The 14,440-nt window shown below is 38.3% G+C and overlaps 1 protein-coding gene across 1 annotated transcript in view; it reads left to right on the top strand.

Moving 5' to 3' along the window:
* The window catches only part of DAPP1 (dual adaptor of phosphotyrosine and 3-phosphoinositides 1), a 42,265-nt gene that overhangs the window by 26,619 nt on the left and 1,206 nt on the right, over window positions 1-14,440 (top strand). The window contains exons 4-8 of the mRNA XM_039848885.1: window positions 3,618-3,748; window positions 11,411-11,458; window positions 12,704-12,766; window positions 13,429-13,514; window positions 14,035-14,122. Of these exons, the coding sequence (XP_039704819.1) occupies window positions 3,618-3,748; window positions 11,411-11,458; window positions 12,704-12,766; window positions 13,429-13,514; window positions 14,035-14,122 (416 nt within the window). The remainder of the gene's footprint in view (window positions 1-3,617; window positions 3,749-11,410; window positions 11,459-12,703; window positions 12,767-13,428; window positions 13,515-14,034; window positions 14,123-14,440) is intronic.

Raw genomic sequence — 14,440 nt, forward strand, 5'->3', positions numbered from 1 at the left:
CAGTCTTTACAGAAGGAGAAATTATTGTAAGCCTAGCAGCCATATGAGGAAGTCTGTATATTGGCCCTTTCTTGGGCAGAAAGGTCAGCTAAGGAGACCTGTTGTTTAGTTGGCCAGATTTTTATCAACGGAAATTATCATTTTATAAGTAGCTTCTCATTTTCTTCATTTCACCATTTGATTTAGCCTCATTCACAGTCTTACTAGTGAAAGTCAATCTATAGTCAATTCTTCTTTCCTATTGACTCAATATCATTTCCTTCAGTTTAGCTTTTGTTGGTCTAAAGTTTAATTTAGAGGAGGCTTTCAAAATAAAATTTGGATCCCTGCAATGGAGATCTGGAGAGCCAAACTTGAAGTTGTTGCCCTGTCCTTGCCCTTGGCCAGGGCAGTTGTGGACCTTGGGAGGCTGGTTCACCTCAGGTTCTTCCCTGTCCTAAACTGAATTATTGTGACATCCAGCCATCCATCCAGCCATCCATCTAACCACTCATCAAGACTTCATTTTGTCAGAAACTCTATCAAGAGGTGGGGATACAAAGATAAATTTGGAGTCACACCTGCTCTGAAGGAGTCCACAGGGCTTGGAAACATGCCTATTGGAAAGGCAATCACTTTATAATACCAAGTGGTTGTAGCACCACAGGCCCAGGGAGCAACACTGGCCCTGAGATCCTTACATGGAAGCACAACTGGCCCCTAAGGCTATTCTTGTCTCCCCATGGACTGATATTGTGGTAGGCAGGATAATACCCCTGCCTAAAGAATCCCACATCTCTCTCTGGATCTGTGAATATGTTATGTTACATGACAAAAGGGAATTAAGCTTGCAGGTGGAATTAAGGCTACTAATCAGCTCACCTTGAGATGGCAAGATGATCTTGGATCATCCAGGTGGGCCCTGTGTAATTATAGCATCCTTATAAGTAACAGCCAAAGGCAGAAAAGGAAGAACCAAAGAAATGGCAGCATGAGAAAGACTTGGCTTGCTGTTGCTGCTGGCTTTGAAGATGGAGGAATGGGGCCACCAGTCAAGGAATGCAGGCAGCCTCTAGAAGCTAGAAAAGGCAAAAGAATGGACTCTCCTCTAGAGCCTCCAAAAAGAAACAAAGCAGTCATGACAAAACCTTGATTTTTAGATTAGTAAGACCCATTTTTGTCACTATGTTTGTGGTGATTTGTTATAGCAGCAAAGAAGGAGTATTCCTAGGAGTGTGCCTAGTTATATGCAAAAAGAGGATTGGCTAGGTGCATCTTTCTAGAGCATCACTTAAAAATTATTTTCATACTGAGCATGTGGAATAGGATAAAAATTTGAAGAAAAAGCACAAGGTTTTACATTCTTTCTCATTAATGAGCTGCGTTGATCCCTGGGCTCCTCCATTGTCTGACAGAAAGGTCCAAGAGGCACTGATATGTCTTAGAAGTGTGGTCAGTGACTACTAGATGACTGCCATTTTCACTCTTAGCAGAATGTTACACACTGGTCATTTTTAACTTAACGTTTTCAAATTCATGTTCCCAAAGATGTGATTATTGGACTTTCATTTAAGGATTTAAAAATATCTTTATCAAAGCATAATAACATCTAACATTTTAAAATCCTTTCACAAACACTTCCTTTTGATGCTTAAAACAGCCTTGTGAAGAAAGGGTAATTATTCTCACTTGTCAGAGGAGGAAACAAAAGCTAGAATGATTGTCCAAGATCAGCAGGTACTGAGTGGCGCCACGGCGATGCTAGGCACATCACTGGAGGTATTTCTCTATGGTAGGTCACAGAGGCGCCAGCCCCAAATTCACCAAGCATCTGCCATGTTATGACTGTTCACACAGCCCTGAGCCTGCACAATGGCTGCCCTTGATTTAGGTGGTGCTGCTTTCATTATGACTGTAAAACTGTAACCAATCCCTTTTCCTGATATGACTAGATCTGTTCTCATGAAAGGATCACATTGATAAAAGAGAGCACAGACAATCTGCAAAAGTGGACTGGGGCTTCAGATAACTGCACAAGTGCTTTTTCATTGTGATTCCAGTGCTACTGACGTGAGTCAGATGCAGGAAGAGGAGGAGACCAGAGTCTCATTCTTTTCTGGGGCCGAGTTCAGAGATCCTCTTTTGGCTTTTCTCAAGGCCCCTTTCATTTCACAGCAGTGCACTATGTGGGCCCAGGTATCAGAAGCCACGGTTGTGTTTGTGCAGTTAGTACACTATGTGTACTCAAGCACTGTAGAAAGGTTTGTTTTGTTTGTAGGTTTATCATTATTATTAAGCATTTGATAGCTGCAGAGGAACTATTTTTCTTTCCTCATTGTCTTTCTCTTACTGCAGTTTAAGGTCCATACTTTCTATATTCTTTCAAATTACCTTTTCGAAGAAGTCGTCTTTCTGACCACCCATAGAAATATCGCTCTCACCCAACCATACCCTTTTCATTCGCCCTGTATCCTTTTACCTTGCTCTCTTTGTTTGAAACACTTCTCTCACCTGACATATTTTTTTAAAACTTTTTTTCTGTCTCCCCTGCCACAAGAGCAGATGCTATATCTCCTTTGTTTGTTGTTGCATCCCAGTGCCTAGACAAGTGCCTGGCACATGGTAAAGCTCACTAAATATTTGTTGAATGAATTATTGAATTCTTTATGTCTCCCCAGTGTCTAGTACAATCCCAAGCCTGCCATATAAAAGACTCTAGTGGAATAAAAAGCAAGAAGCCGTAGCAAGGGAGACAAAATTCTTAACTTACTTTTTCTTTGGTAGTCAGTTTCTAGTTTCTGATTGACTGATTAACTGGGGAAAGGGAAGGATCGGCAGGGGAAAATGTCAGAAGTTTTGTGTCAGAACCGCTTTCAGCCCCGGAATGGTGTGCCCAAGCCCCAAACCGGGCCGCTGGGCAGAGAACATTTCCCACCTGGACAGACTTCCTCCAGATGGAAGTGCAGGCGATCATGCATGAGCGCAGCCCACTCACATCATGTTCACGTAAGATTAGCAAAGGCTTCATTTAGTTTATTTTGTTAATTAGATGGTAGAAGACAGTAGGGAGAACACTGTGAGTCCACTTTTTTGAGATCCACTGATTTGTTACAGGTGTTTTTAAAACTAGTAAGAAATAAGGGCAATGAAATAATACTCCTGTATCCTGATGCATTTGTTGGGTTTTGTTTTCATGGTTTTTGTAAAGCCTACCTGGAAAACTTCCAGTTATTGCTTAAGGTCTAGATCAATGCCGCCTCCTCTACGAAAGCTTTTCTGAAGTGTTGTGTAGAAAGGTTCTTCAGGGCCTCCGGGCGCCACCACATGAGCGTGCTGTGTTCACGTTGCTGACATCGGCCGCTTACCCCATTCATTTAAATGACTACTCATTGAATATATCGGTTGATAGTTCTTTCTGAATATTAGGAGACCAGAAATCATCTCATCACCCTTTATATCTTCAGTGTCCAGCTTAAGTGCCTGGCACATCATTGGTACTCGATACCCGTTGAAAAATAAACAAGTGAACAGGTGCAAAGAGCAAGAGACTACAATCTAGCCACAGTTATCTGGTCATTAGCATTTGGATCGTCTTTCTGGGGAAACTATTTGAATATGGGTTTTTTCCCTTCATTCAGGTACTCTGATTGTTCTGAAACATCCTTATCCAAGACAAGTGGAAGAACCTTCCATTTATGAATCCGTCCGGGTTCACACAGCAATGCAGACAGGAAGAACAGAAAACGACCTGGTGCCCACTGCGCCTTCTGTAAGTGGCCATCAATCTGACATAGCTTTCTCACTGTCTAATAGAAAAAAAAGTAAAATAAGAACGATATACTTGTTAAAGTATGTTTGCTCACATAGAAATTCTACTTGAAATTTAAAACTTGTAAAGGAACATGAGGGTTGAAGCTTATAACTTAGAGTAAATCATAAAAAAAGTACAATGAGATAGTGAGAGGATTTTAAATACTTAGAATGCCCATCCTTATTTAGCCAAATTAGTTCACAGTAGAAGGGATATTTAAGTTCACATAGTTGGTTAAACTGTTATTCTTCAACGAATTTCTGAAATGAAGAAAAATATTTTCTTTTACATTTCAACTGTCTATGGAAGGAAAATATTTTCCACCCTTGCTGTAAACCCCTGAGATATTATTTTTTCCTAGTCTTGTTTTCTTTCACTGAATGAAGGGAACAGACAGAAAACACTTGCGCTTCTTTGCAACATGAGCCATTGTTCAGCTTCAGTGACCCCGGAGCACTCACTGTTCTTCTAAGAGTCCATTTCTGTTTATTCTGTGAGCTATGACCCTGCAGACTCCTCTCCAGCTCCCTCTTCCCTTGATTATGCTCAGGGCTCTTCTATTCTTTTTCTCTTCTTTGTTTGCTAAATATTCCTAGTATAAGACATCTGGATTTTTGCAGATGATAAAGGGGACAACACAAATGGAGTATCAAGAGCTAATTCTAGACAGCAACCATTACACTTGAAAAATAATCAGTTGAAGATGGCCACTGCAAATTACATTAAAATATGAATGGCTTGTCTGTCTCTTTTCACTCTGCCACCAGAAACATCTCTCCTAAAAAGCAGATTTGCACATGCCCTTCCTGCTTAAAATCCTTCCACAGTGCCCATGATCTTCTCAGCTGGCCTGGACCCTGCTCACCCCTCTATCCTCACCGCATGCCATTCACGTTGTAGAACCTGCCTCCTCAACGGTGTGCATTTCTGTGACTGTGCTCCCTCTCTGCTCCCTGAATCTGGAATGCTATCAACAGCGTGCTGTCTCCTCATTTTTCAACACTTGCATCAGGGATCAGTATCTTCCAGGAAGCCTTCCTAGACCTCTCCTATAAAATGCCCCTCTTCTCTGCTCCCAAGCATCCTCTGCAAACCTTTATTCTAGAAACATCATACTGGAAGTTGCCCTCCCCAGCAGCCTAACACTTAAAAGGATAAGGATTACATCTTGCCTTTGTAGCTTTATAGCCTGGCCAGGTTCATGGCACACATTGTATTTTTGTCACTATGTTATATCTACTAAAAAATAAAAATCTTGGAATTTGATTGAGAAAGATAGTTTAGCTTTGTTAGAGTAGAAGGAGGAAGCATCAGATCTCAGAACTAAAAACACTTATGAAAGGAAGATAATAAATAGTTGTCAAGACAGACCAAAAAACAAAATAAGATCTACCCTCTGAACAATTCTTTGTTTCCCAGTCGATCCCATCATTTCTAACTTTTCTCTTTACCCATCCTTGCCCCACCATCGATCACTTCAACATCTTTTATTTGTACTCTCAGTTTAACTTCACAGTCTCCTCGGTTACCCTTCCCCTCAAGATCTCCACTCAAGGCCAATCGAACCATACCCTGCTATGTGTGTCCTTCATCAACAGTAAAATGTAGGTCATTGCTAATATGTAGAGTTGGCGTGAGTGTGAGATGTAGCATACTTAGACCAAATCTGAAAGCCTTATTACTTACCTTTTTGCTCACTCTACATTATCATATGAATTCACTTGCCCAAGTATCTAAATATGACCATACATATATAATGGAGTTTTTGAAACAGTGGTGAGTGAATGGTTGAGAATGACTGTATTCACACTATATCATGAGAAGTCTATGAAGTTTATTGTGCATTACTATAGACAGAAAACTATAAAAGTTTTTTTAGTGGATACTAACATGTCTTTTATTACTCTTAAGTAAAGAATGGTTGATAATTGGACCAGCTGGCCGGGGCAACAGTTCTGGTCTGATCAGGGGCTCTTGTCCCTTACTGAGCAGAAGGGCTCTCACCCTCTACTGTCTCCCCCAATGCCCACGCGGTCCTAAACTTCCCTCTCCAAACAGAGTTCCAAGGGCTTCCAGACTTCTGTCTTCTTTTTGGGAGATGCAGGTCTTACACAGCTCTGGCAGTGGAGAAAGAGAATTAAATTAAGTTCTATTTACAGAAAAAAGAACTTCTTGCTTGAAATGAAAATGAAAACAGATGTCCTATTGCCCAGAAATGCAGATGCTTGTGTAACACTGCTTAACATCCTTTGGCAGCCGCATTTGGGGAAATTACATATTTTATAAACAACATGGGTTTGGGTTTCTGAGGTAAGATAAAATTTAACTAATTCACTTATTTAACAAACTTCTTTTTTAAGTGCCTACGATATACCCAAGACTGTTTTAAAGACTTGGGGTTTGGCAGTAAATTAGGCAAAGTCTCTGCCTTCATTGAGCTCATGTTCCAGTGGGGAGATCACAGACAGTGATCAGTGTAATAATACAAAACCAATAGTAACCCGTCATAAAAAGAAAAAGTAGAATAAGGGAGGAAGGAAGCAGGGGAGTATCTTTAAGGAGGTGACATTTGAACAGAGTCTTCTCTGAAGGGAAGGAAACTCATTTCAAGATGTGGGCAAGTGTTGCAGGCAGAGAGAACAGTACAAAAGCCCTGAGGTGGGAACTAAATTGAGGTGTTTTAAGAACTAGCTAGAGGATCATTGTGACTGGCCTGAAATGAGCTAGAGGGAAGTGGTAGGAGATGAGATTATTGAGGCAATGTGGGGTCAGATCACGTAAGACAATGGAGTCAGTCTTCAAGGGTTCGTACCACCCAGCCGAGCATCTGAAAACTTCTATTTTAGTTGTCATGGTGCTTTGGGGCACTACTAGCGTTAGTGGGTGTCAAGAACTGCAAACAGTCTGAGAACTTACCCGACTTGCAAGCTAACAGGTTAGCCTGCTACTTACTGTTTCATGGGTGCTGATAGACGGCACCAGACTTCCAGTTGTCTGCCTTTCCCTCCAGAGGGTGACACTGTTTCTATCTTCTAAGGCTGTTTGCTATACAAACATGCTTTAAAATTTGGTCTGGGATGAAGGGCTGTTAGTGTTTTGCTCATAAGATGTACAGAAACATGAGGGACACCCGGAGAATTGTTTCCCAACAATGAGCAGGAGTCACGGAGGCAAAATATGCTGCAATGTATAGTGAAGAAGTATCCTGCCTGAAACGTCAGTTGTACTTCCTTTACACGACACGAAGGACCTATAGGACGAGGAAAAGAATTTATTTTTGTTCTAAGTGTTGACAAGAAATTTTGAGATTTTTGAGTAACATAATTTAAGTTTTTAAGTTTTAAAAAAATCGTTCTTACTACTAACTGGAAAATTAAGTGGGGACAGAGTTGGAGGCAAGGAGACCAGCTAGGAAGTTTTACCACAGTCCAGGTAAAAGATGATGGCAGTTGAAACCCGGGGAGAGGGATAAGAATGAACAGTTAGACAAAGAGGAAGGGATAATTGGTTAACTTCAGGATGTGTGTTGAAAGTAGAAGAGATAAAACTTACCGATGGATTGAATGTGGTAAAAAAGAAAGAACAACAAAGTAAACACTCCTCCATTCACTGAGACTGCTAAGATTGTAGGAAGAGTGGGTTTGGGGGTGGGAAAGAGGAGTTCTATTTTGAACCTGGGAAATACGAGATACCAGTGAGTTATGTTGGTAGACATTAAGTGAGGTAATATGTTTCAAGTGCCTGACGTAGAATATGTCCTATCTAAAATGTTAGCTTCCTTAGCTTTCCTTTCATGGTAGTGGATATTTTTAGCAACTCCCTCCTACAATTTCAACTCCCTTTGCTTCTGCAACATCTTTCTCTCTTTGAAGCTCTTCTCACAGTTAAACTTTTAGTATCTATTCTTCCAGGCTTCTTCTTGAATAAATATATATTATACATAATCAATATGTAATATATACACTGAACTCTTCATTGTAAATAGAGTTACAATGTTTGTTTAATTATATATTGTGAACATTTTTCCATGTCATTACATAGCCTTCTAAAACATCATTAAAACAAATTCCTTAATATTCCATTATTTTGATCTATCATACTTTATTTAATTAATCCTCTGTTATGTTTTTACATGCTATTTTTGTTGTTGTTCAAGCTTTATTGAAAATTCACATGTGGTATTATTTTAAATAATTTCAAAGTTGCAGAAAAAAATGCAAGTATAGTAAGTACAAAAAAATTTATTTGTTCCTGAGCCAACAAAGAGCAAATAATTACCTACGTGATGTCCCATCACCCCAATATTTCAGTGTGTATTTCCTACACAGAGGGACATTTGCCTACAATGAGGGACCTCATAGAGCCATTCAAATTAGGAAGTAACTTCGATAGAGAACCACAGTCCCATCCACAGATCTCATTCAGGTGTCATCAGTTTTCCCAGTAAGGTCCTTCAGAGCAAAAGTATCCAATCTGCAATCAAAAGTTGCATTTATTTGTTCTACTTCTTGAGTCTTCTTCACTCTGGAACACCTTCACAGTTTTTCCTTGATTTCATGACTTCGCACTTCTGAAAAATTACAGGCCAGTTATTTGTGAACTGTTTCTCAGCTTTGATTTGTCTGATGTTGCCTCATGATTAGATTTAGGTTTTGCATTTTTAGTAGAAATACCACAAAGGTGATGCTTTGCGCTTCTCAGTGTACTGTCTCAGGTGGAACATAATTTCAATTTGTCTCATTATGGTATGTTTGATTATTTTATTAAGTGGTGTCTGCAAGGTTTCTTCACTCTAAAATCACTTCATTCCCTTTGTTATTAATAAATATTTGGGAGGAGGTTGAGATTAAATAAATATCCTGTTACTCATTACACTTTTATCAACCAATTTTAGCATCCATTAATATTTCTTTGCTGTTTAATTATTACCCTATTGTTGCCAAATAATGATTATATATATATATATATATATATATATATATATATATTGTCATTCTATCAGAGAAAAAGCTTTATATTTTTTGAATTTCTCCAATTATTTATGTTTATATCAATGGGTTATAATCATGACTATCATTATTTATTTTGATCCTTCAAATCTTCCCAGATTTCCCCAGTAAGAGACCACTCAAGATGACTTCTGAATAGCCTCTTAATCCTTTGAGGATTTTCTTATTTTCTGGTATGGCAAAATGTTCCAGGCTTATCTTGCATATTCCTTATGTCCAGCTCTAGAATCAGCTATTTCTCCAAGAAATCCTGTTTCTTTTTTCCAAGAGAGCAGTACTTTAGAAATTAAGATCTAGATGCTACATGCTTATTGTTATCAGAATGTTACTCTCCCAGCCCACTCTGAGAACAGAGCTAGGAAAAATATGTATGCATATACATATGTACACATACCTATTTTGCTGTCTATATTTATTTCTCTTTCTATCTATTTTTATCTATTATCGTTATCATCTATCATCTGTGTGTCTATCTGTCTGTCCATATATCTATCCATCTATGTATCATCTATCATTCATCCATGGCTTCACACCGGTAACTCCAATTGTAATTATATACCACAAGGCTCATTGTAGTTTTTTTGCTTTTCATATTTGTAACTCCTTTCTCCCTCAGTAAAGAATATGAATTCCATTATCTTCAAAACACTTACTTATTTGTGATCAATCAAATTTAAGCAATCTTATTGCCCAGGAAACACTCTCTGGCCACTGCCATTCCCACCTGCACCCTAGATGCCCATCTAGCCTGACTTGGCTCTGAAATTGTGCTCTGGCTGCCACCTCTACCCCTTCAGGCAGAAGTTCTCCTCACCCTTCCAGGCTTCAACACCTCTCACAAAGCTGCTGCCACCATCATTGTCCACATAGATGATCTCCGTACCCTGCTTGGGTCCCTCCTGTACTAAGATGCATGAATACCCTGCACACACTCACAATGATGCCTACCTTGCTCTACCCCACCTGGTGGCTTTTGACTAAATTTAAGGCAAACAGGTAGGCAGGCAGATAGAAAGAGTGAGAAGAAGGCTAATCCTTTATTTTCAAACATTTAGGTTGTTTCCAATTTGGGAACACTTTTCCTATTACAGATCATAGATTTTTTTAAAAAAAAGATAAATGTGCTACATAATTATTTCCTTTCTTACCTCTTGAGACCATGAATAAAATTAATATTTTCAGCTCTTTTCACTGCTGCCTTCCACTTATTTCTAAAAACTTAGAAAATTACTAACCATATTGTTTGGATGGAGGTAAGATGAAGTGAGTAGCATAATTTCTTAGCTCAATTTCAAGAAACAATTCTGTGAGGATATTCTACATAAGAATTTACCCTTAAGTATTTTGCCTCAGCAGACATTAACCTGCAACAACCCAAAATATTAATTTTTGCCATTTCCATAATATAATAACCAAACTCAGTTCAGTCAGTTCAATTTCTTTTAATATCAAAATAAATCAAACTGATAATGTGAAATCAAATTCACTAATATTGTTTAATAATATTTAAATGAATACTTGGGAAATTCATCTTTACTTTAATGCCTTAAGAATTTTAAAAGAAGTGGTCTATACTATTTCTTGCTTTAAGTCTTTTCACTGTGGTGGTAGTTGTTCCTCTTTTTGTTTGGTAGGGAGAATTCACTTCATGAAAAAATAATCTGGAAACTCCCATAGAAATAACCTTGACGTCAAATAAGTTATTTCCCAGTTTTTTTCATTTTTTTCTTATTAATATGTTATAACACCATATTAGAACAAAATGTACTACCAGAAATTCTATTTCTATGGAAATTTATGAAATTATACATTTCATCATTTTAGGGTCCTTGTTTTATACAAATTTCTATTAATGCAGTTTCCCACCATTCCTCACATTTCCTAGGTGCTAGTGAAGTTTGTGCTGTTGTTACTCTTGAACCAATGATGTGTGAGTTAAAAGAAATGACTCATTCTCACTTCAGATCCCTTTTGAATGAATCAAGTGTAAATAAATCTGCACTCTTGGAAGTCTTTCCCATGGAATATAAGTCTCAAGAGATGGCCTATGAAAAAATGGAGAGGGGGAGGGAGTAGTGGAGGATTATGTGATAAAATAAATGTTGGAAATGTGATTTATAATGTTCCTTCTTAAAAATTCACAAAGCATATTAGCATAATATAGACTCTAGAAAACTCCGACGTAAAGAAATCCTTTACTTTGGTTAACCCGGGTTTCCCAGATGTATAGACCCAGTGTCAACCTTTACGTGCATGTATATGTGCCTAACGCCCCTGACAATCCAAGCCGCGGGGTTTTGCATGACGCCCTTTGCCCAACACTAATCTTTATAAGTGATACGATATGGTTCATTATTTACAAATAGCTAACTCCAGTTAGAAGAGAGTATTTCAGTTGTTGCCTGTTGCTACAGAATTATGCCAGACTGTCCAGTCTTACAGTCTCTAACACCACAAGGAGGATTTTCAAGTGCCTAGGAGAAGAATGAAAGGTGATTATTTGAAGACCAAAGGCAAACTTGTGTTTCATTTAAAAACAGAACAGAAACAGAAAGACAAAAATCATGTCGTAATGGTTGTTGGCTTCACTTGGTGCTTCTTTCTTTTTCAGCTGGGCACCAAGGAAGGTTATCTCACCAAACAGGGGGGCCTGGTCAAGGTAAGGCGGCATGTGTTTGCTGGTGCCAGCCACCGAAAAAGGGAGCACATCAGTGACACTCAAATCTGACACTTTTTAAAGCATAATTGCCTAATTATGATATTTACCTGTTTCAATAGTTCATCTTAATGGCTAATATTCATTAAAATTCTGTAAAATTACCTGACTATTCTTTGGGAAAACCATATGTATGAAAGTAGCCTACGCTTGATACCCAAGGAAAAACTACAGTCCTTTAATGGAATGATTGAGGATGAAAGAAGCAAGTGAACTCTAGCATATTTTTTTTTCTTTTTAATTTTTCTTTAACAAAGAAGAAGTCAAAATTGTATAAAATGTTACCCAAAAGTAGGCCAAAAACATCACTGGCAATGTAACTATGTTAAAAAACTTAACACAATTTAGTACTTTACTAGTCTGGGGGGTGTTTAATTGTTTCTTTATTTATGTGATCGTACCTTTAAAGTCACTCTATGTCATTTTACTATGCCAAGAAGACCTTCGTGAAATATCTCTACTCCTTCCTAAGTACAGGGCACTTAACCTCTCTAGCAGATACTGGCCTGCTTGAATTGAACCTAAATATTTAGTTATTTGGGACCCTATTAGACTAGATGCTTCCTAAGGACAGGAAGTTTTCATATTCATAGCATATTTATTTTTAAATCCATTGTTATTTATTTTAACTGGGAACCTTGCCACCCGGGACAAGATGAAGGTTCTGTTAGTAAATAAGAAAGAGACAGTGAGAAACAACAGTTTTTGCCACCAATGCTATGGAATTCTTAGGCAAGTTTTAGAAGATCATGTAGTTTGAGGTTCTGAAACCTCAATTTGCCTATTTATAAAACAAGAATAATAATATTTGGCATTATATGAGGATTGGCTATAATGTATAAAAACCTCCAAGGATAGTATGTAGCTCATAGTAGGTACATTCTTATTATCGAGTTAATAAGAGAAATTTTAGCGGTTTGTTATGAAACACCTTGAATATTTTATGATAGGCTATTTCTTTTTATTTGTTTAAATATGCTAATGATATCTTTACTTTCATGATGACCTAATGCACAAATCACTTTCATTTTTGTAGATATTTTGAAACTTTTTCTTCAGAAATGACACCAGAAGAATATTTTATTTTATCGAATTTTTTAGATACTTTTAAAACAAAAGGACAATATTTAACTCACATATTGCATTCCTGCATTCATAACCTACATGTTCTAATTATTTTTTTCTCAGACTTGGAAAACAAGATGGTTCACTTTACACAGGAATGAACTGAAATACTTCAAAGACCAGATGGTGAGAAACTTGGTCATACATTTTCCCTTTAAAAATCAGCTCCCTAGTCAGCTCCCTAGATGAAAGGAACATCTGCCTTTAAAATCCCTACGTTTTTCCTTATGAGCATCTGAAACACCCAAATAATGAGTGGAGACATGAGTTCTTTCTTGGTTCCTGATATGAGCTTGGTTCCTGATATTTTGCAAAGACGAGATGTGTATCCCATGAACTTCTCTCTGGGACTGCTAAACTTGGGCAATAGAATTGTTCACTTGCCACAATATATTGGCTGTCTCTTGCAGCAATTTCCCTGTTTGTTAAAAACATGTTCATTTCGTATGCCTATTTCATTAAGCCAGTTTAAATTTATTTTGTTTCTTCTTACTTTCCCTATACAAAATTTCTGAGAAAGCAGAAGTTTAAAAACGTAAGAGAAAAATGACTCCCATGTGTTAAAATCTACCTCCACCAAATTTAAATTGATAAATATATGTCTTCTTAGTGCCTAGTTTCACGAAAGGCCAACTTCCAAACCAGGAGTGTGTGACTGCCTTTGTAGGTTTTCTGTACCCTTGGTGAAAGAAAAATTGACAGTTTCACATAGTGGAAGATTTGTTAGGGGAAAAAGTGATGAAAAGATTTGTGTATGTTTTGTGATGACATAGGTTTTTGTTTTTAAGTCACCAGAACCAATTCGGACCCTAGACTTAACAGAATGTTCGGCCGTGCAATTTGATTACTCACAGGAAAGGGTCAACTGTTTTTGGTAAGTTGTTTTATAAAGGAAATATTTTTTAAAGTCTTCTTGTCAGACACTTTAGCTGAGGAATAAAAATTTATATGTGTTGTCCGTGGCCATGCCACCCTGAACGCGCTCGATCTCATCTGATCTCGGAAGCTACGCAGGGTTAGGCCTGGTTAGTACTTGGATGGGAGACAAAAAAACTATTGTCTTAATGTGCACAAATGTTCTGATCTGAGGTACATGGATTTAACCATTGCAAAGGGATCTGGGGTGGGGGCGGGGAAGTCCTGAACATCATTTTTTCTTCTTTGAATTCTTGTTAGAAAATATAAATCTGGCCTGTAACAATAGCATGAATCTACAGCGTCCTCAACACTTCTGCACAGTGGCAGGAACAGCTCCATTCATACCAGTTCTACACGTTGCTTTCCCAGGCCCGTTGTCAGTTCTTGTTTCCTTGGGATACTCTAATTAGTGTTCAACTAATATGTATTCGACTAACCATCTGGAGTATCTTACTTTCTTTCTTGTGTCTTATCAGCTTAGTATTTCCATTCAGGACATTTTATCTCTGTGCAAAGACAGGAGTAGAAGCTGATGAGTGGATCAAGATATTACGCTGGAAATTGGTGAGTTATACAAGTCTTCCGGTTGAATGCCTAGTCCTCAGACATAACATGCTGATGATTTGAGACTTACTTCTGTTGAATGAGTCAGACCCTCCCTGAGAATTGCTGGGATGTCTACTTGCAGGCTTGTGGAATAGTCTGTTCATTCTTCTGGGACATGGAAGTGATGGAGACAGGGGTGAAAAGAGAAAGGATGGACCTGCACCGGGGTCTCACCGCAGAGTCTTAGCCTTGCTGCTATCAGCCTTCCTTTAAGTGTGCAGGCTAGCCCAAATTTGCCTGGAGGAGGGCATGTAGGACCAGAAAGAAGGTCGGACA

The sequence above is a fragment of the Pteropus medius genome, unplaced genomic scaffold (genome assembly GCF_902729225.1).
Source record: "Pteropus medius unplaced genomic scaffold, Ma_sr-lr_union100, whole genome shotgun sequence".
Lineage (NCBI taxonomy): Eukaryota > Metazoa > Chordata > Mammalia > Chiroptera > Pteropodidae > Pteropus > Pteropus medius.